The following is a 21,406-nucleotide window of genomic DNA, read 5'->3' on the forward strand; positions in this document are numbered from 1 at the left end:
AAGTAACAGAATAACATAACAATTACGAGGCTATATACAGGGGGTACCGGTACTGAGTCAGTGTGCGGGGGTACAGGTTAGTTGAGGTAATGTGTACATGTAGGTAGGGGTGAAGTGACTATGCATAGATAATAAACAGAGAGTAGCAGCAGTGTACAAAACAAATGGAGGGGGGTCAATGTAAATAGTCCAGTAGCCATTTAGTTAATTGCTCAGCAGTCTTATGGCTTTGGGGTAGAAGCTGTTAAGGAGCCTTTTGGTCCTGGACTTGGCGCTCCGGTACCGCTTGCCGTGCGGTAGCAGAGAAAACAGTCTATGACTTGGGTGACTGGAGTCTCTGACAATTTTATGGGCTTTCTCTGACACGCCTATTATATAGGTCTTGGATGGCAGGTAGCTTTGCCCCAGTGATGTACTGGGCTATACACACTACCCTCTGCAGCGCCTTGCGGTCAGAGGCCGAGCAGTTGCCATACCAGGTGGGGATGCAACCGGTCAGGATGCTCTCGATGGTGCAGCTGTAGAACTTTTTGAGGATCTGGGGACCCATGCCAAATCTTTTCAGTCTCCTGAGGAGGAAAAGGTTTTGTCGTGCCTTCTTCACGACTGTCTTGGTGTGTTTGGACCATGATAGTTCGTTGGTGATGTGGACACCAAGGAACTTGAAACTCTCGCACCGCTCCACTACAGCCCCGTTGATGTTAATGGGGGCCTGTTCGGCCCACCTTTTCCTGTAGTCCACGATCAGCTCCTTTGTCTTGCTCACATTGAGGGAGAGGTTGTTGTCCTGGCACCACACTGCCAGTTCTCTGACCTCCTCCCTATGGGCTGTCTCATCGTTGTCGGTGATCAGGCTTACCACTGTTGTGTCGTCAGCAAACTTAATAATGGTGTTGGAGTCTTGTTTGGCCAGGCAATCGTAGGTAACCAGGGAGTACAGGATGGGACTAAGTACACACCCCTGGGCGGTCCCATCGTTGAGGATCAGGGTGGCAGACGTGTTGTTGCCTACCCTTACCACCTGGGAGTGGCCCGTCAGGAAGTCCAGGATCCGGTTGCAGAGGGAGGTGTTTAGTCCCAGGGTCCTTAGCTTAGTAATGAGCTTCATGGGCACTATGGTGTTGAACACTGAGCTGTAGTCAATGAACAGCATTCTCACATAGGTGTTCCTTTTGTCCAGGTGGGAAAGGGCAGTGTGGAGTTCTATTCAGATTGCATCATCTGTGGATCTGTTAGAGTGGGTCTAGGGTATCATTAGAGTGGGTCTAGGGTATCTGGGAGGATGCTGTTGTGAGCCATGACCAGCCTTTCAAAGCACTTCATGGCTACCGACGTTAGTGCTACGAGGTGGTAATCATTTAGGCAGGTTACCTTTGCTTCCTTGGGCATAGGGACTATGGTGGTCTGCTTGAAACATGTAGGCATTACAGACTCAGTCAGGGAGAGGTTGAAAATGCCACATGCTCATGGAACAGAGGACAAATATGCCCATGATAGGATTAATTTGAATTCCCTTAATTTAGAGAAAATGTGGCCAGGCTACTATACTTTGAGTGTACATCAGACCACCAAATCTTAACACTCATTGCATAATCTTTGTGTGTGTACGTGTGAAAGTAAAATTTTATGGGAAAAATGTTGATCGGGATGACCAATCACAGAGGGTCTGAGACATTCCCCCCCCGCCCAGCAACACAGGCAGTAGCTGTTGCCTAGCGGATTTGATGCTGCGGATCCAACCAGGAAAGCAGACGTACAAGAGCTCAGCAACAGCTTGCATGCCCTCCCTCGGTGGGATCTGAATACTAAAACAGTGCTCGCTGCCTGTCTCAGAGGACAGACCCATGAAGAAAACAAAACAATAATGTGTGTCTGGAAAACATCTCTATGTGTAATGAAAATGATTATATTGCTGTGTTACATTGACACACAGAGAGGCAGGCGGCCGGTCAGATAGATATCCCCAGGCTCGGAAAGTACCCATCATGAGAATGAATGACAACATACATTACGTAATTTCCAACGTGGGAGGTCTGCAATTTCGTGTTTCTCCTGCATTATCCAATTAAAATGGTGGCGGCTACCTACATCCGGGGTTTTATGGTGGCGGCTACCTACATCCGGGGTTTTGCGAGTATAGTCAGGAAGTTGTCATGTGCGATGCCCATCGCTTCTTCGCCATCTCGAGTCTTCTAAAACCTCCTGTAGAGTTAGGAAACTAGCTACGCCATCAACATCGTTGAAATCGTCTTCAATGTATTATCAAAAACCCACTGCAGAGAGGTTTTTGGACAGACTTCAGTTCCGCCAGCGACGAGCTAGAGACAAACTTTAGCTACTGTTAGCTGTTGATAGCGAAGTACTAAGGTAAGGTAAATAACTTAACGCTGCCTGACTATTTTTCAAAGGTTATCTAATTTCGTCGATGTGTCCTCCCTCGCCACCGTCACGGGACTTAGAAGTCATGTTGGGCCAACCACTAAGTCACCCTAATAAAAACAATAAGCCATCCGTTTTGACATCCCACCATGTCGCGGCCAACCTAAGCAAACCAAGGCAAGCAATGTTGAAGAAAAGTGGGAGAAAACAACTGCGTTCGACAATGTTGGGGTTACAGCGGACACACCACCAAAAAACGATGAGAAAAAAAAACATGCACCTGGCAGACAACAATGTCGCAGTTTCGAAATCCCCAGTGCAGAGTGCCGAGCTCGCGACCAACCGGACCCAGGCGACTGCGTTGACCCTTCACAATCTTAAGCAGGGAACAAAGAAAGAGGTATACAATTGAGTTAATTTGAGAACGAGAGGGTTTTCGTTCTTATTCTGTGCTTGTACATTTGTATGTCTTTATTTGTTTATTTCTGATGAAATGGTATGCCGCTTTGTATCCATTAACCACCATTCATAGTGTAAACATGACACAAATTCGCTTGAAGCAGTGGGATGAAGTCCTTCCCCTACTTTATTTTTACGGCTAAAAACTCAGTTTGCATATTTACAAATTGATATTCAACCAACGACCCCATTCTAGAGTAGTGCACTCACAAGTTTAATGTACCAGAGTGATTATGAACGACAACTAGGCAGAGTCCGAGACTGCCTGGCAACTTTGAATGGAAAAAATGACGTTAATTAACTCTTACTTCTAACGGCGTGTACATAGTTGGAATCGGGCACGGGTATTATTACCAGTGGACCTATAGGAATAAGGTTCACATTGTGCACTGTTTAAAACAAATATTGACCAGAATAGACGTGTTAGAGGTATTTAGGTTACTTGTTTTGAAGGATTTCAACATGCTGGCGATGTGCCAGTTCCTGAGATGTAAACAAAAGTCATTGACACAAAAAACTAATGAGATGGAACTGGCAATTATTGTTTCTTTCCTCAAGTGTTCTTCTTAGCAATCAAAATATAAAGTCAATTTGCATAACAGTGTTAGAATGGTTCTGACCCTTGTGAGATTGTAATTTAGTTTTTCTTTCCTCCCAGCTACTGAAGTCAAAAAGTGGGAGAGTGGAGAGAGACACAGGACCAGCAGGCCAGTCTGTCCACAACCTCAATAGACACAATCAAGCTGCCCAGAATCTGATCACCCGGAGCCCTAGGAGCAGGCATGCTAATGCACCTGGCAATGCTCTCTCAGTAATGAAAAGCCACAGCAGCTGCCACCAGAAGCCACCCTCTGCTCCCTTCCATCTCTGTGGAGAGGAGAAGAAGCCCTTCAACTCAGCTGACAGTGCCAAGATTGTGAATGTATCTCCAGCTGAGCTTGTACCCGAGGAGGAGCTCAAAGACGGAGAGAAGATCTATGCTGGAGCTAAATTCAGCGAGCCCCCGTCTCCAAGTGTCCTGCCCAAACCACCAAGTCGCTGGGTTGGTGAAACTGTCCCCCAACATTCCGACCACAGCCGAGAGAAAATGACTTTTCATTTGAAGTCTTTGCTGAAGGTTCAAGATAAACCATGATCACAATGGATGGAACAGCTGGAACGATCCTTCTATTCCTGATCAATGACAACACATTTGGCACTAAAAAACTGGACCGATTACTTAACAGCAACCGAATGTAATGAGTTTTTGATCTGTAATACAATTTCACATTGTTTTGAGCAAGCAGGCTTGTGTTTATTTTATTTTTAATGAACTTCTGTAAATGTATATTCTGTAAACATGTCAAATTAATATATATTTTTCATGTTATTTTAACAGAAAGTATAGTTTTGTTACTGAAGCCTAAAAGATGTTCACCATGAACTGGTGCACTTTTTTACTGTAAATAATGGGCTGCATTGCCCATTGAGGGACATTGAACGTAAGAAAACATTTTACAAATTTGCACAAGACTGACTGAAAAACAAACCACGGGTCCCCATAGCGGCGAACACAGAGTTGTGATGGTTTGGGGTTCTGTGAACCTCACCCCACCTGTTGTGGCAGCTATTGCCCTGAAAGCACTGTAGAGGACAGAACTCTCTAAAGGAAGATTGTTTCACAACTCCTGTACTACAGTACACATTTTTGTCCTGTAGTACAAACATAATCTTGCCAGCTCAACGGCCGTTTTGAGCTGGCTGGGTGGGCGAGATTAAGAGGATGGTGTGGCAATGTGAAAGTCTAATGAATCAATGATTCCCTTTGAAGAGGACAACTGCCGGTGCAGAAAACAGACATTCAGCCCTAAGTGCTTATTCTTTTAAGTCTCTAGCACTGACTCATTTCTGTTATGTTAAAAAAAAAATGCTTTGTATTTTGATTTAATGTCTTTCATTTTCCCATCTAAAGCACAGAATTATATTTACCCAAAGTGATCTTTATTATTATGTAACACACCTTTGACCCTAGCTAACAGATTGTAACGGACTAATGTGATAAGATCCTGATGCTTCATTAGCTGTTACAGATTAGGTACTGTTTGGCGTAACACAGAGCATTTTTGACCAACCTTAACGTGGCCACACTTCCTCAATACCTGACAACCAGTGTCTTCTAAACGTCCATGTCTAGTTGCAGGGGGTTTGTTTGAATTTAGAAAGTGTGCCGTTATTAAATTTAAATCGATGTGTAATCCTACATCTTGTCTATTTCAAATCTTCTCTCATTGGCCGAGACAGGTGATTTGACCTCTGGAGCCAGGCAGCTGCTAGATCTTGTTCCTTGACTCTCAGTGATGTCACAATGATGAAATTGTATTACTGTACTGAAGATCGACTCATGTTGTTGCAATTGTTAAAAGAAAAGTGATTTTTAGTCCAGTCACTAAATTTGTATTCATGTTTAAAAAACACCCCCCCACATGGCAATTAGAAAATTATTTTTAATTTTGATGCATTTAATATCTAAATTGACATTAAAATGTTGGCTACCCCCAATATGTTGTCTGTCTCTGTTCCTCGCCAGAAAAATGTCTTAGTTGAGAAGGCTAAGATGGCACAAACTTCTTCATGCCAGTCAGTCTTCCCATAAATGTATGGGTTTATTACTCTACATCTAATATTATGTTAGATTAATCTAATATATATTACAGATGTAGGATCTTAATCGGATCACCCTGTTGCAGGAGAACTTTCCAAGGCAGGAAATTTTAAAATGTGTATTTTATTTCTATTTTTTTAAAGGCTTCTGAAGTTTAATTTCCACTTTGAAATTTCAGACTTGATTTTCCCTTATGAAAATCTATCAACGCTTACAAAAATGCCCGTTAATTATAATTCACGTTTCCTGTTGCTGCAGCCTTATTTTCCTGCTGTAGCAAACCTGCACAAATGAAGATCCTACATCTGTATACAACATCAGAGAATGAGTAGTACTTTAGTTTCAGTATTAATGGCAGTGGTTGAGGATAATTTACACAACAGTGAAAAATAAACTAGCAACAAACGTATGTAATGCTGTGTCCACTTTGAACAGTGCAACTAACCTTGTTTTATTCAACCAGGCTGAATATCAGCCAACTCTCCTATCTCAATTGCTGTTGTAGACTGAAGTAAATGGATGAGAGTGCCCCTTCTGACCATATATCATTATGCAACATGTTTACTCAGCCTGAAGAACATTTGATCTGGCACATACAGTTGTGGCCAAAAGTTTTGAGAATGAGACAAATATTAATTTTCACAAAGTCTGCTGCCTCAGCTTGTATGATGGCAATTTGCATATCCTCCAGAATGTTATGAAGAGTGATAAGATGAATTGCAATTAATTGCAAAGTCCCTCTTTGCCATGCAAATTAAGTGAATCCCCCAAAAACATTTCCACTGCATTTCAGCCCTGCCACAAAAGGACCAGCTGACATCATGTCAGTGATTCTCTCGTTAACACAGGTTTGAGTGTTGACGAGGACAAGGCTGGAGATCACTCTGTCATGCTGATTGAGTTTGAATAACAGACTGGAAGCTTCAAAAGGAGGGTGGTGCTTGGAATCGTTGTTCTTCCTCTGTCAACCATGGTTACCTGCAAGGAAACATGTGCCGTCATCATTGCTTTGCACAAAAAGGGCTTCACAGGCAAGGACACTGCTGCCAGTAAGATTGCACCTAAATCAACCATTTATCGGATCATCAAGAACTTCAAGGAGAGCGGCTCAATTGTTGTGAAGAATGCTTCAGGGCGCCCAAGGTAGTCCAGCAAGCGCCAGGACCGTCTCCTAAAGTTGATTCAGCTGCGGGATCGGGGCACCACCAGTACAGAGCTTGCTCAGGAATGGCAGCAGGCAGGTGTGAGTGCATCTGCACGCACAGTGAGGCGAACACTTTTGGAGGATGGCCTGGTGTCACACCTGCCCCGCCACGGGTGCGAACCAGGGACCCTCTGCACATATCAACAACGGTCGCCTACGAAGCATCGTTACCCATCACCCCACAAAGGCCACGGCCCTTGCAGAGCAAGGGGCAACACTACATATAGGTTTCAGAGCAAGTGACGTAACTGATTGAAACGCTACTAGCGCGTACCCGCTAACTAGCTAGCCATTTCACATCCGTTACATCTGCCCCATGGCAAAATCTGTAGAATTGCAGAAAATGTGCTTTAAAACGGCAACATGTTCACTTAGCCTCATTACAAAATGTATAGAATAGCATTATAAAACAGCACATTGTTCTCAATGCACCATGGCAAAATGTGTTGAAATGCAGTAAATTGGCTGATTTCCCCAAAAAACTGTCGGTGCCCCGGGCCCCAAATGCAGTAGTCCGGCCCTGGTGTAACATTCCCGTTATAAAACATAAACATGCCCTTTGACCAATATTTAAACTCCAACACTCCATTCAATCAGAGCAAATGAAGAGTTCCTACTGTGTCTGCAGTCCAGTGTTTAGTGCTGACTCAGTCGACTCGTTATAAATGGCTCAGGTGCCTCCGGGTGGCGCAGTGGTCTAGGGCACTGCACCCACCAGAGTCTCTGGGTTCGCGCCCAGGCTCTGTCGCAGCCGGCCGCGACCGGGAGGTCCGTGGGCGACGCACAATTAGAGTTTGGCAGGTAGGGATATCCTTGTCTCATCGCGCTCCAGCGACTCATGTGGCGGGCCGGGCGCAGTGCGCGCTAACCAAGGGGGCCAGGTGCACGGTGTTTCCTCCGACACATTGGTGCGGCTGGCTTCCGGGTTGGAGGCGCGCTGTGTTAAGAAGCAGTGCGGCTTGGTTGGGTTGTGCTTCGGAGGAAAGCGTGGCTTTCGACCTTCGTCTCTCCCGAGCCCGTACGGGAGTTGTAGCGATGAGACAAGATAGTAATTACTAGCGATTGGATACGACGAAAATTGGGGAGAAAAGGGGATAAAATAAAAAAAATAAAAAAATGGCTCAGCACACTACAGATACGCTCGTGGAGCTAAAACAAAAGGTTGGCAGTTGTATCGACGAAGCCAAAGACAGGCTTCATCGTCTTAGTAAAGACATATGGAGTTGCCCAGAACTCGCATATGAAGAAAGAAAGGCCCACGACAGGTTAGTTACATTTTTCTCAGAGGAGAAGGGGTGGACTGTGGACAGTCATTTTAAGCTCGAGACAGCATTCCGTGCCGTATGGGGACCTGTCGGCGGCAAGGAGAACAATAATGTCATAAATGTTGGTTTCTTGAGTGAATACGACGCACTGCCGGGCATTGGACATGCATGTGGCCATAACCTCATTGCGGAAATAGGAGCTGCTGCAGCGATCGGATTAAAAGCTTTAGTAGAACGTACACCCGATTTTCCCGTCCCTGTACAGGTAAAATGTTTGAAAATATATTTTACGTGCATGCTCAGTTTCATGAAAATGTTGATGCAAACGTTTTAAAAATTAGAAAGTATGCCTACTGTTTTGCTTCATGATTTTTCAACTCTTGCACAATTTAGCATTCCATATTGGAAGCAGGTTCACTGACATAACAGGTCGTGCGAGCCAGCCACAAAGCAAGTGCAAAGCACGCTCTCCACTTAACCTCCAGTGTTCATTTTAGTATTTAGTATTTTATTAGGATCCTCATTAGCTACTGCTAAAGCAGCAGCGGGTTTTCCGGGGACCACTCAAAACAGAAAGAATTACATAATACATAACATTAATAGGCCTACAGCAAAAAGGACAGAATAAGAAGAATACACACTTCAGTACATTTATGCATTAGCGTTCCATTCATAATGTTCTCATAACGGCAACACTGCAGCCATTTCATTTTCCCATATATTGCGATCCATTGCTTTACTGTTACAGGTCCTGATATGCTAATCTCACGGCACCAGTTGTTCTGTAAACACCATAGTGAATCTCTCACATTAGGAACCATCTGTGTCCTTTCTTCATAATCACGTGACTCATAGACACTACTGAATGCAAGTGCAACACCAGAAAATATGAAGGCAATACTTGTGTGGAGTTTCACTGAAGTCGTTAACTCCTGCTCAGTTCCCCTGTCGTGAACAGAGACACATATCATATCGAGTTGCACCTACATTTCACCCCTGCTATGTTCTCATGACGTGAACGCAGCAACCATGAATGTATCGGGTTGCACGCACTCAGATAAATTCCCTCGCCGTGATTAAAGCAAAAGTGAAAACACCTCACTAAACACCTCACAAATGCCAAACGTCCTGCACGGTGTTGAGCTGTAAGCACAACCCCCACCTGTGGACGTCGGGCCCTCATACCACCCTCATGGAATCTGTTTCTGACCGTTTAAGCAGACACATGCACATTTGTGGCCTGCTGGAGGTCATTTTGCAGGGCTCTGGCAGTGCACCTCCTTGCACAAAGGCGGAGGTAGCGGTCCTGCTGCTGGGTTGTTGCCCTCCTACGGCCTCCTCCACGTCTCCTGATGTACTGGCCTGTCTCCTGGTAGCGCCTCCATGCTCTGGACACTACGCTGACAGACACAGCAAACCTTTTTGCCACAGCTCGCATTGATGTGCCATCCTGGGTGAACTGCACTACCTGAGCCACTTGTGTGGGTTGTAGACTCCGTCTCATGCTACCACTAGAGTGAGAGCACCGCCAGCATTCAAAAGTGACCAAAACATCAGCCAGGAAGCATAGGAACTGAGAAGTGGTGTGTGGTCACCACCTGCAGAATCACTCCTTTTTTGGGGGTGTCTTGCTAATTGCCTATAATTTCCACCTTTTGTCTATTCCATTTGCACAACAGCATGTGAAATTTATTGTCAATCAGTGTTGCTTCCTAAGTGGACAGTTTGATTTCACAGAAGTGTGATTGACTTGGAGTTACATTGTGTTGTTTAAGTGTTCCCTTTATTTTTTTGAGCAGTGTATAATGAATATAAACAAGTTCAAGGTTGCTGCAGTTTGACAGGGTTTTCATCCTCCCTAGGGTCAAGAGTTTTTCATAACCCATGTGATCTGATTAGAAAAACTCTGGTCCTGTCCTAGCCCACACAAAACCTTTTTTACAACTGATCAATCACTGTCATACCCGATAGGGTCTGGATGTATTCCAGATCAGGAAAAACTCTGGGCCATGTTTTTTTTTGTTGCCCCACCACCCTGGGACCCACATGTGGTGCCACCTCTGCCTGAGGGTGCGTGTTCTCCTCCTGGGAGTCTGCTGTTAGTCATTTAACATATTTATTGTAAAGAAACGGTACTGAGTGTGTTATATACTGTACACTCAGTGGCCAGTTTATTAGCTACTCAAACGTTCATGAAAATGGTTTGTTCCTACAGACATTGAGTCAAGTGGCCGTGGCTTGCTACATAAAGCAGGCAGGCAGACAGACAGACAGACATCGAGGCATTCAGTTACTGTTCGATTGAACATTAGAATGTGCAAAACAAGTGACCTAAGCAACTTTGAGCATGGTTCCAGTTCCAGGATCTCAGAAACTGGCGGGCTTCCTGGGTTTGTCAAGCACAACTGTGTCTAGGGTTTACAGAGAATGGTGCTTCAAACACAAAATATCCAGTCAGCTGTAGTCCTGTGGGCGAAAACAACTCTTTGATGAGAGAGGTCGAAGGAGAATGTGGCTGGTCTTAGACGATCCCGCTGGTGAAGAAGCCGGATGTGGAGGTCCTGGGCTGGCATGGTTACGTGTGGTCTGCGGCTGTGTAATGATCATGAATGTTTAATCAGCATCTTTATATGCCACACCTGTCAGGTGGAAGGATTATATTGGCTAAATGCTCACTAACAGGGATGTAAACAAGAATAAATGCTCACTAACAGGGATGTAAACAAATTTGTGCACAAAATTGGAGAAATAAGCATTTTGTGCATATGGAACATTTCTGGGATCTTTTGACATTTTACATGTTGCATTTATATTTTTGTTCAGTATAGTTGGGTGTATCTAATAAACTGGTCACTGAGTGTATATTAGAAGTGAGTCAAAATAGGCTGCCATTATGTTTTTTATTATGTACTAACCATGCTGTCACTGGTGTAGTAGAGGGTATATGCAGGTATACGCTGTATACCCACTTATTTTTCATTGGGCATTGTGTAAACTCACATCTTAATCCCCACTGATACGCATCAAAGTAGTGTAGTGGAGGTATATGCTGTATCAATGAATAGGGCTGATAGAACAGATCGTAATGTTTAGCTTAAAATGTTGATAAACTATTATTTCTTCACATTTTAGGCGCAACAATGTACACACGGCGGTAGGCCAAAGCGTAAATGTTCAAAAATGCAATTTGCGGGAAAACACCGTTCTAAAATGCGCACCGCACACGCAAGAGGTTTCATAGACAGAGATGGAAATATTCGTTATAAAGATGTAACAACTGTCATGGGTTGCTAATATGACTAGGATAATGCCTTTGGCTGCTAGACAATGAAAGATCGTGGAAAGAAAACCAATAGAACAGGAGAACGCATATGAGGAAGTCTTTATAAAAATAATTGCCTATAAATATTGCTGGCTATTATCTCCACATGCAAATAAAAGCCTCACTCTGGGAAAGAAAATCAGCTCTGCATTGTTGCCACCTCACTGAAACCCCCAACTCTAGGGTAACCTCCCGTACACATCCAATAACCTGAAGCATCATTCTTGAGTGCATTGTAAAATAGGATGTGCATGAACCTAATGCTCATTTCATTTTGGTATCAGCCCTCTCATCTACAGTGTGCCATTTATTGGCTTGTAATAGCTCTGAAAAGGGTTAGAAGTTTTTCTGGACACATTGACCAGCCTACTCTTCCTCCACAGGTGACAGTGTTGGGAACCCCAGCAGAGGAAGATGGAGGGGGTAAAATCGACCTGATAAGGGAGAGGGCGTTTGATGGCATGGACGTGGTATTCATGGCTCATCCCTCACAGGAGGATGCCTCCTGGCTGCCAGATGTGGCTGAACATGAGTACGGCTATTTCAAGGGCTCACACACAAGTCTATTGTTGGGAAACAATTGGGAAACATACACAATCTTTCATGATCCCACTTGTCATAGTTAATGGCTGCTAGAACGGATAACATATTAGGTAGAGATCCATGTTGTAGAGTGCAATCCATTGTTGGCAGAGAACCCCTTGTAAAATATGCAGGAACTCTGTACTGGGGCCCCTAGCTGCATTGCAGAGTGCTATTTCAGGCTGCAGTCAGACCAGTTGCAACATGTGAGATACTGCTGATGAGTCTCAGAATAAACCAGACCAACGTCATGACTCTGAGGCCTAGGTCTGGTTTCTTGTTTCATTACCAGTGAAAGGCATAAATTGATACACACTCAAAAATGTTGTAAGTGGTGCTGACTAATAGAATAGTAAACTTGTGTAATAAAATAACAAATTCAGATAGTCGCACACTCTAAATATGCTCCCAATATTTTATGGGTAAAAACCAACATTTTGGCACAATTTTTCTATTTCCAGTGTCATAGTGAGATACCATGGCAAGGCATCTCATGCTGCAGCCTATCCCTGGGAAGGGGTCAACGCGCTGGACGCTGCTGTGCTTGCCTACAATAACCTTTCAGTGCTCAGACAGCAACTCAAGCCAGACTGGAGAATCCACGGTGAGGAACAGCTCAGTTAACATAAACACGTACTGTATGTTCCTCCTGATCTTGTCCTCAAGAGTAATATTTATTTCCACAATAACAACTTCAGAGGCATTTTAAACTCTACGCAGAAGGAATGGGAGGCCTGCAAACTCTATGCAGCAAACATTTACCAAATATAGTTCTACATTGCTTCCTTGTGTGGTCCTGTGCAGGTGTCATCAAGCATGGAGGGGTGAAACCCAACATCATCCCTGCCTACACAGAGCTGGAGTACTATCTCCGAACTCCCTCACGTAAAGATTTGCCCACCATCAAGGCCAAGGCTGAGATGTGTTTCAGATCCGCTGCCATGGCAACTGGCTGTGAAGTAAGCACAATGACAACATCACCACAAAGAAAAATAATAATTTAAGAGAAATATGTGAATAACTTATCTTTGTTGCGTGTCACACAAATTATTATTATATTTAACAAACAAATTTCCTCAACATAATTTTCCAGAGTAGGGTTTGGGTCAATTCTGAATTGTGTTGTGAATTAGTCTATAATTAAAATTAAATTGTTTAATTTTAATTACATTCTATTTGGCCACACTCCACAGGAAGCAGATTTTTATTTGATTGAAAGGAAGTAGAATTTAATTCAATGAAATTCATTGAAATTCAAATGGATAATTTATTGCATACATCATTACGCACGTGTTTATTTTGACATCATGTATTGTTACCAATACTATGTTTAACATCTTGAAACATTTCATATTTAAAACTCATCCTTCTAAAGTGTATTTAAATCATTACAGTCCTCTGGAAAAATTCTAAGAACATTTTGTAGGTTGTCTGTAATAATTCATAATTCACTTACATAAAATATTAGGGGGAAAAAATAATTTCCCAGAATGCATTGGATCAAACACTCTAGAATTGAAGGGAGCAACCTAACATATCATAGCAAAAATACAAACAAAATCTTGTTTGGCATCTTTCAGTTATATAATCCAGTTTATATTTGAAATAATATCTATATTCTTTGCAGTAATAAGTGGCAGATGCTTTTGGCAAAATGTTTGAGACTCATATGTTTCATGTCTCCATTGATTTCTTTGAATTGGTTTGAATTCAATTCTACTTCCTTCAATTCAAATTCAACATGCTAAGCAAGTGATGCATCCTTTTCCTAGTCTTTTAACTTGTGTAGGCTTTTTGAATGATATCCGCAAACACAAATATAATTGTGCCTTCAGAAAGTATTTATATTCCTTCACTTATTCCACATTTTGATCTGTTAAAGCCTGAATTCAAAATAGATTAAATATATTTATTTTTCCTCACCCATCTACACAATACCCCATAATCACAAAGTGAAAACATGTTTTTAGAAATTCTATCAATCATTGAAAATAATTTAAAGAAGTATTCACACCCCTGAGTCAATACTTTATTGTAGATGCACCGTTAGCGTAAGTCCGTAAGAGCTTTGCACACCTGGATTGTACAATATTTGTCCATTATGCTTTAAAAAAAAATGTCATGCTCTGTCAAGTTATTTTGATGATCATTCCTAAACAGCCATTTTCAAGTCTTGATTTTCACGCCGATTTAAGTCAACTGTAACTAGGTCACTCAGGAACATTCAACGTCGTCTTTGTAAGCAACTCCAGTGTAGATTTCTTTTAGATTATTGTCCTTCTGAAAGATGAATTTGTCTCCCAGTGTCTGTTGGAAAGCAGACTGAACCAGGTCTTCCTCTAGGATTTTGCCTGCATTCAGTTTCTTTTTATCCCAAAAACTCCCTAGTCCTTGCCAATGACAAACATACCCATAACATGATGCAGCCACGACCATGCTTGAAAATATGAAGAGTGGTACTCAGTGATTTGTTGGATTTGCCTCAATCATACCGCTTTGTATTAATTTCGTTGCCACATTATTTGCAGTATTACAAAAGTGCCTTGTTGCAAACAGGATGCATGTTTTGGAATATTTTTATTCTGTAGAACAGGTGTGCCCAACCTTCTTTGATGTGAGATCTACTTTTTCATTTGCCAGCCTGATGAGATCTACCAGTCTCTAAATCTAAACCAACCAACAAAATGTATGAAACGCGACACACCACTGAGTATGGACCTGCTGCTATGATACCTATTTGATACGCATATATAATGTGTACCAATAACATGTTTTCCACAAATAAGTGCAACTAATTTAATTTCCTACCTTAGAGTGACTTTTGGCATTGGGTGGATACTAGTAGTTTTTCATTGTCAAGGCTGTAGCAGCTTGTTGCAAGTCTCATGCAGGCCACAAGATGGTCATAGTAGATCTGTACTTAATGTGAGAAAATGATGACTCACAGAGGCAGGTTGATCCAAAAAGGGCTGATAAGTTGAGAGCACATCTTATGTTGGGATACTTCTCCTTCAGCAGTAGCTCCCAGAACTCTTCCTTCATCTCAGTGGTTGCCCTGGATTTCAGCTGAATGTCATTTTGAAGAGTGAGAATTTCAGTTTCTGCTATAGTTGTGTCCAACTGAACATGTGATCCCATTTTGGAGGCAATGACTTCCACATTTATGTCTGTGCCAAATGGAAAGCATATATGAGTGGCAATAGGCTCAAGTGATGCAAAGTAAGTTAAACGACTGTCAAACTCAGATACGATGCTCTGGACTTATTGAACACGGAAAGAGACCATGCAACTTATTATGCGATATGTTAAGCACATTTTTACTCCTGAATTTATTTAAGCTGGCCTTAACAAAGAGTTTGAATACTTATTGACTCAAGACAATTAAGTTACAATTTTTTATCAATGACATTTTTATTTTTTTTAAACCAAATTCCACTTTGACATTATGGTGTAGATCAGAGGCACAATCTCAATTGAATCCATTTAAAATTCAGGCTGTAACACAAAATGTAGAAAAAGTCAAGAGTTGTAACTACTTTCTGAAGGCACTGTATGTCATGACTGCGTTTTCACGAATTTGCTAATATAATCATCAAGCCTATTTAAAAGATTAGGGGACATGATACGGAAGTAAAGCGGAAGAGGCGGTTACTTTTACAGGATATTCAAATTCTGATTCCTGTTGGGTGTGGCCAATGAGTTGAATATAATTAAATTCAGATATTCCAAATTGACCCTAACCCTGATCCAAAGCGATTTACCCCAAAATATATTTTTTTTACAGGTTGAACTGGAGTTCGCAAGGAATGCCTTTCACAACGTCCTGCGGAATCCCACCCTGCATGGGTTGTATGAGGTAAACGGCAAGGCTTTGGGGATGGAATTCACTACAGATGAAGAGGTCCTCAAAAACTCCTTTGGTAAGACAGCAACTCAGCTGTGCATCCATCACTGTGCTTTCCACGGGCCATATTGTGGTCAATGTTCTTGGTATGCAATGAAACTGTAATGCTGTAATGTAGAATGAAAGACCTTTGTTTGTAATCTCCACAGGCTCCACAGACTTTGGCAATGTCTCTTTTATTTTACCTGGAATCCACCCTTACTTTTACATTGGCTCAGATGCTCTAAACCACACAGAGGAATACACCGTAGCTGCTGGTAGGTCTTTATCATACACCTGAAATCAATTAGAAACGCAGTAGATACAGTGCATTCGGAAAGTATTCAGACCCCTAGACTTTTTCCACATTTTGTTACGTTACAGCCTTATTCTAAAATTGAATAAATCGTTTTTTGTTTTTTCCCCTCATCAATCTATACACAATACCCCGTAATGAAAAAGCAAAAACAGGTTTTCTGAAATTTTAGCAAATGTATTAAAAATACAACACTGAAATATAACATTTACATAAGTATTCAGACTCTTTACTCAGTACTTTGTTGAAGCACCTTTGGCAGGGATTACAGCCTTGAGTCTTCTTGGGTATGACACTACAAGCTTGGCACACCTGTATTTGGAGAGTTTCTTCCATTCTTCTCTGCAAATTCTCTCAAGCTCTGTCAAGGTGGATTAGGGCCACTCAAGGACATTCAGAGACTTGTCCCGAAATGCAGGAGTGGCTGTCTTGGCTGTGCGCTTAGGGTCGTTGTCCTGTTGGAAGGTGAACCTTCGCTAGAGTCTGAGGTCCTAGGCACTCTGGAACAGGTTTTCATCAAGTATCTCTCTGTACTTTGCTCCATTCATCTTTCCCTCGATCCTGACTAGTCACCCAGTCCCTGCCGCTGAAAAACATCCCCACAGCATGATGCTGCCACCACCATTCTTCGTCACCGTAGGGATGGTGCCAGCTGTCCTCCAGATCTGACGCTTGGCATTCAGGCCAAAGAGTTCAATCTTGGTTTCATCAGTCCAGAGAATCTTGTTTCTCATGGTCTGAGTCCTAGCAAGCTATCATGTGCCTTTTACTGAGGAGTGGCTTCCGTCTGGCCACTCTACCATAAAGACCTGATTGGTGGAGTGTTGCAGAGATAGTTGTCCTTCTGGAAGGTTCTCCAATCTTCACAGAGGAACTCTGGAGCTCTGTCAGAGTGACCATCAGGTTCTTGGTCGTCTCCCTGACCAAGGCCCTTCTCCCCCGATTGCTCAGTTTGGCTCTGCGGTCAGCTCTAGGAAGAGTATTGGTGGTGCCAAACTTCTTTAATTTAAGAATGATGGAGGCCACTGTGTTCTTGGGGACCTTCAATGTTGCCATTCCAAAGATCTGTACCGCGACTCAATCCTGTCTCGGAGCTCTACGGACAATTCCTTTGACCTCATGTCTTGGTTTTTGCTCTGACATGCACTGTCAACTGTGGGACCTTATATAGACAGGTGTGCCTTTTCAAATCATGTCCAATCAATGGCATTTAGCACAGGTGGACTCCAAGTTGTAGAAACATCTTAAGGATGATCAATGGAAACAGGATGCACCTGAGCTAAATTTTGAGTCTCATAGCAAAGGGTCTGAATACTAAAGTAATTAAGGTATATATATATATATTTTTATAAATCTGCAAACATTTAAAAAAAAAAAACTGTTTTTGCTTTGTCATTATGGGGTATTGTGTGTAGATTGATGAGGGAAACAAATCATTGAATCAATTTTAGAGTCTGTAACCTATCAAAATGTGGAAAAGGGGTCTGAACACTTTCTGAATGGGCTGTAGTCTGCTCCATTAGATAGATAAAAGTAGTTTTTTTCCCAGTTCAGTTCAGTAAGTCTTTATTGTCCCAGAAGGGCAATTTTAGTGCAGCATAAAAATATGTATAAAACATAAACAGGTTTGCCTACCCGTCTTACAGTAACTGTCCAGTGAAAATATAGGTACAGTACCAGTCAAAAGTTTGGACACCAAGGGTTTTTCTTTATTTGTACTTTTTCTACATTTTAGAATAATAGTGAAGACATCAAAACTATGAAATAACACATGGAATCATGTAGTAACCAAAAAAGTGTATAACACTCTTGATGCCAAGTGTGCAAAGAGTGTCTGTTACTTGAATTTGTGAAGCATTTATTTGGGCTGCAACTTCTGAGGCTTGTAACTCTAATGAACTTATCCTCTGCAGCAGAGGTAACTCTGGGTCTTCTTTTCCTGTGGCGGTCCTCATGAGAACCCGTTTTTGCGACTGCACTCTGTATCACGGAGGCGCTCCGCACTGCTAAAGCTAACTCTCTCTCCTCTGCTCTCATCCTTCTAGACCTATCGGCTGCCTTCGATACTGTGAACCATCAGATCCTCCTCTCCACCCTCTCCAAGTTGGGCATCTCCGGCGCGGCCCACGCTTGGATTGCGTCCTACCTGACAGGTCGCTCCTACCAGGTGGCGTGGCGAGAATCTGTCTCCTCACCACGCGCTCTCACCACTGGTGTCCCCCAGGGCTCTGTTCTAGGCCCTCTCCTATTCTCGCTATACACCAAGTCACTTGGCTCTGTCATAACCTCACATGGTCTCTCCTATCATTGCTATGCAGACGACACACAATTAATCTTCTCCTTTCCCCCTTCTGATGACCAGGTGGCGAATCGCATCTCTGCATGTCTGGCAGACATATCAGTGTGGATGACGGATCACCACCTCAAGCTGAACCTCGGCAAGACGGAGCTGCTCTTCCTCCCGGGGAAGGACTGTCCGTTCCATGATCTCGCCATCACGGTTGACAACTCCATTGTGTCCTCCTCCCAGAGCGCTAAGAACCTTGGCGTGATCCTGGACAACACCCTGTCGTTCTCCACCAACATCAAGGCGGTGGCCCGTTCCTGTAGGTTCATGCTCTACAACATCCGCAGAGTACGACCCTGCCTCACACAGGAAGCGGCGCAGGTCCTAATCCAGGCACTTGTCATCTCCCGTCTGGATTACTGCAACTCGCTGTTGGCTGGGCTCCCTGCCTGTGCCATTAAACCCCTACAACTCATCCAGAACGCCGCAGCCCGTCTGGTGTTCAACCTTCCCAAGTTCTCTCACGTCACCCCGCTCCTCCGCTCTCTCCACTGGCTTCCAGTTGAAGCTCGCATCCGCTACAAGACCATGGTGCTTGCCTACGGAGCTGTGAGGGGAACGGCACCTCAGTACCTTCAGGCTCTGATCAGGCCCTACACCCAAACAAGGGCACTGCGTTCATCCACCTCTGGCCTGCTCGCCTCCCTACCACTGAGGAAGTACAGTTCCCGCTCAGCCCAGTCAAAACTGTTCGCTGCTCTGGCACCCCAATGGTGGAACAAACTCCCTCACGACGCCAGGACAGCGGAGTCAATCACCACCTTCCGGAGACACCTGAAACCCCACCTCTTCAAGGAATACCTAGGATAAAGCAATCCTTCTGCCCCCCCCCCCCCCCCCCCCTTAAAAGATCTAGATGCACTATTGTAAAGTGGCTGTTCCACTGGATGTCATTAGGTGAATGCACCAATTTGTAAGTCGCTCTGGATAAGAGCGTCTGCTAAATGACTTAAATGTAAATGTAAATGTAAGAAACTTTCAAAGTTCTTGAAATTTTCCATATTGACTGACCTTCATGCCTTGAAGTAATGATGAATTGTCATTTCTCTTTGCTTTTTTGAGCTGTTCTTGCCATAAAATTGACTTTTTTACCAAATAGGGCTATCTTCTGTATACCACCCCTACCTTGTCACAACACAACTGATTTGCTCAATTGCATTAAGAAGGAAAGAAATTCTACAAATTAACTTTTAACAAGGCACACCTGGAATGCATTTCAATTAACATGTGACTACCTCATGAAGCTGGATGAGAGAATGCCAAGAGTGTGTAAAGCTGTCATCAAGGCAAAGGGTGACTATTTGAAGAATCTCAAATATAAAATATATTTTGATTTGTTTGACATTGTTGTTGGTTACTACATGATTCCATATGTGTTATTTCATAGTTTTGATGTCTTCACTATTATTCTACAATGTAGAAAATAGTACAAATAAAGAAAAACCTTGCAATGAGTAGGTGTGTCCAAACTTTTGACTGGTACTGTATATTATGTAATATAGTATTCAATAATTTTCCACATAGGCTTACTTGTGTGTGTCTCTGAATCCATCGTCTAGGTGATGATAAAGCTCAGTTCTACACCCTGCGGGCGGCCAAGGCCCTGGCCATGACAGCACTGGATGTGCTGCTGTGCCCAGAGCTGCTGCAGAGAGCCAGAGAGGAGTTAAAGGAGGCTAACCTAAAGGAGGAGCGGGCCCTGAGAGGGGCCTCAGAGGCCAAACATTGTGGAGGGGCAGCCCAGCACTGAACCACATACTGTATACTAACAGTAGGCTCTGGCATGTCATCTCCTGCCCACCTGATTCAACCAATCAACTTCATGATCTCATTGAAATGAATTAGCTAACTTAGTGCCGAGCTAGAACAAAACCCTGTGATCTGTAGCTCTCTATTGACCAACGTTTGTGTTCACTGATCTTTCTGGTCAAAGGTAACCATAATAGAGTGAAATACTACTGATCCACTGGTCAGTTTTGATATTCCAACAGCTGATGATGGGCTATTGATTGGAGGAAAATCTTAATAAACTTGATATTCAGCCATTCAATAGGCCCTAAAAGCACTATTTGGTGCTTCTACCAAAGATATGAGCCTCTGTTATGTGTGAGCACTTGAATTGTTATTATCATTACATTATTAAAACACCCTCATTACATTTTGTAAAGCCTTTTTTTTGTAGGATATACCTTTCCAGGCTTTGGTTGAAATTAGGCTTAATTCCAAGCAGATGTCATATCAATGTGGCATTGGATAAGCCTAAATGCATTGGAAAAGCAGGTACAATTTAAAATACTTTCCTCGCCTGCTCACTGGGCTCAAAGAACTAATCACACAATGTCTGTTGGAGACAGACAGGTCTCCTTATAAGGCGCCATTCGCCCGCCCACTGGTCATTCTCGCCTATCTTCCTTGCGGAAGAGACTGCTCACTAAAGCTGTCTTCTGCATGACTAGATCACTGTCTTCCTACTGAAGCGAACAGTGAAGTTAACACTGCCAAACGTGGGGCCTCAGCTCCTGTCGATGGTGTTGAGTACTGACCAAAAGGAAAGTTTTTTGCTTTGAGTATACAGCTAGCTTTCGAGACTTGGTTAGCCCACGCCGCAAGGCTCGCTGGAAAGTTAGCTAAACACACCAGCATTACTACCTGCAAAAGTAACATTGCTAGCTCCCGTCTCTTGTCTAGCTAGCGCAAAAGCTAGCTAAAAACACTACAACCAGCTAGCTCTTGCCGGAAGACTTAGCTAAGCTGGGTAACATGCTAAGTCAGCACTCGCTTTCCCGTGCTCCCTGTGCACAGTATGGACTTTCCAAAGACCGCCCCCAGGTGAAGGCTGTGTAGAGCAGTCCCTTCGTGGGCCCTATCACCCTCACAGCCTGCAGGCGAGGAGGCTACCCCGCAACCTCAACCCACATGGGTGGAGGTAGCAGAGAGTTACCCAAAGGACCTCAAACCGCTGTTTGATGAGCTTGCAGAAGGGGAAGGGGACCTTGTCATCAACAAGT

The 21,406-nt window shown here is 43.2% G+C and overlaps 2 protein-coding genes across 2 annotated transcripts; both read left to right on the top strand.

Moving 5' to 3' along the window:
• The first annotated feature begins 2,156 nt into the window (after positions 1–2,156).
• pnrc1 (proline-rich nuclear receptor coactivator 1) lies at positions 2,157–5,376 on the top strand. The gene is made up of 2 exons (XM_055884584.1): positions 2,157–2,779; positions 3,497–5,376. The coding sequence occupies exons 1-2, from the start codon at positions 2,426–2,428 to the stop codon at positions 3,971–3,973; spliced, it is 831 nt and encodes a 276-aa protein (XP_055740559.1). The 5' UTR covers positions 2,157–2,425; the 3' UTR covers positions 3,974–5,376.
• A 2,071-nt stretch (positions 5,377–7,447) lies between these two features.
• Positions 7,448–20,556, top strand: LOC129824978 (xaa-Arg dipeptidase-like). Its single transcript, XM_055884585.1, has 7 exons — positions 7,448–8,213; positions 11,654–11,802; positions 12,314–12,456; positions 12,657–12,811; positions 15,637–15,772; positions 15,906–16,013; positions 19,958–20,556. The coding sequence occupies exons 1-7, from the start codon at positions 7,800–7,802 to the stop codon at positions 20,146–20,148; spliced, it is 1,296 nt and encodes a 431-aa protein (XP_055740560.1). The 5' UTR covers positions 7,448–7,799; the 3' UTR covers positions 20,149–20,556.
• The last annotated feature ends 850 nt before the right edge of the window (positions 20,557–21,406 follow it).

The sequence above is a fragment of the Salvelinus fontinalis genome, chromosome 27 (assembly GCF_029448725.1).
Source record: "Salvelinus fontinalis isolate EN_2023a chromosome 27, ASM2944872v1, whole genome shotgun sequence".
Classification (NCBI taxonomy): domain Eukaryota; kingdom Metazoa; phylum Chordata; class Actinopteri; order Salmoniformes; family Salmonidae; genus Salvelinus; species Salvelinus fontinalis.

Excerpts from the sequence above, each read along its gene's own strand:
- pnrc1 (XM_055884584.1), top strand. The coding sequence starts at position 2,426 with ATGTGTCCTCCCTCGCCACCGTCACGGGACTTAGAAGTCATGTTGGGC. Across the intron at positions 2,780-3,496 it reads AGCAGGGAACAAAGAAAGAG|CTACTGAAGTCAAAAAGTGG; the intron begins GTATACAATTGA and ends CTTTCCTCCCAG.
- LOC129824978 (XM_055884585.1), top strand. The coding sequence starts at position 7,800 with ATGGCTCAGCACACTACAGATACGCTCGTGGAGCTAAAACAAAAGGTT. Across the intron at positions 11,803-12,313 it reads CCAGATGTGGCTGAACATGA|TGTCATAGTGAGATACCATG; the intron begins GTACGGCTATTT and ends TTCTATTTCCAG. Across the intron at positions 12,812-15,636 it reads CCATGGCAACTGGCTGTGAA|GTTGAACTGGAGTTCGCAAG; the intron begins GTAAGCACAATG and ends TTTTTTTTACAG.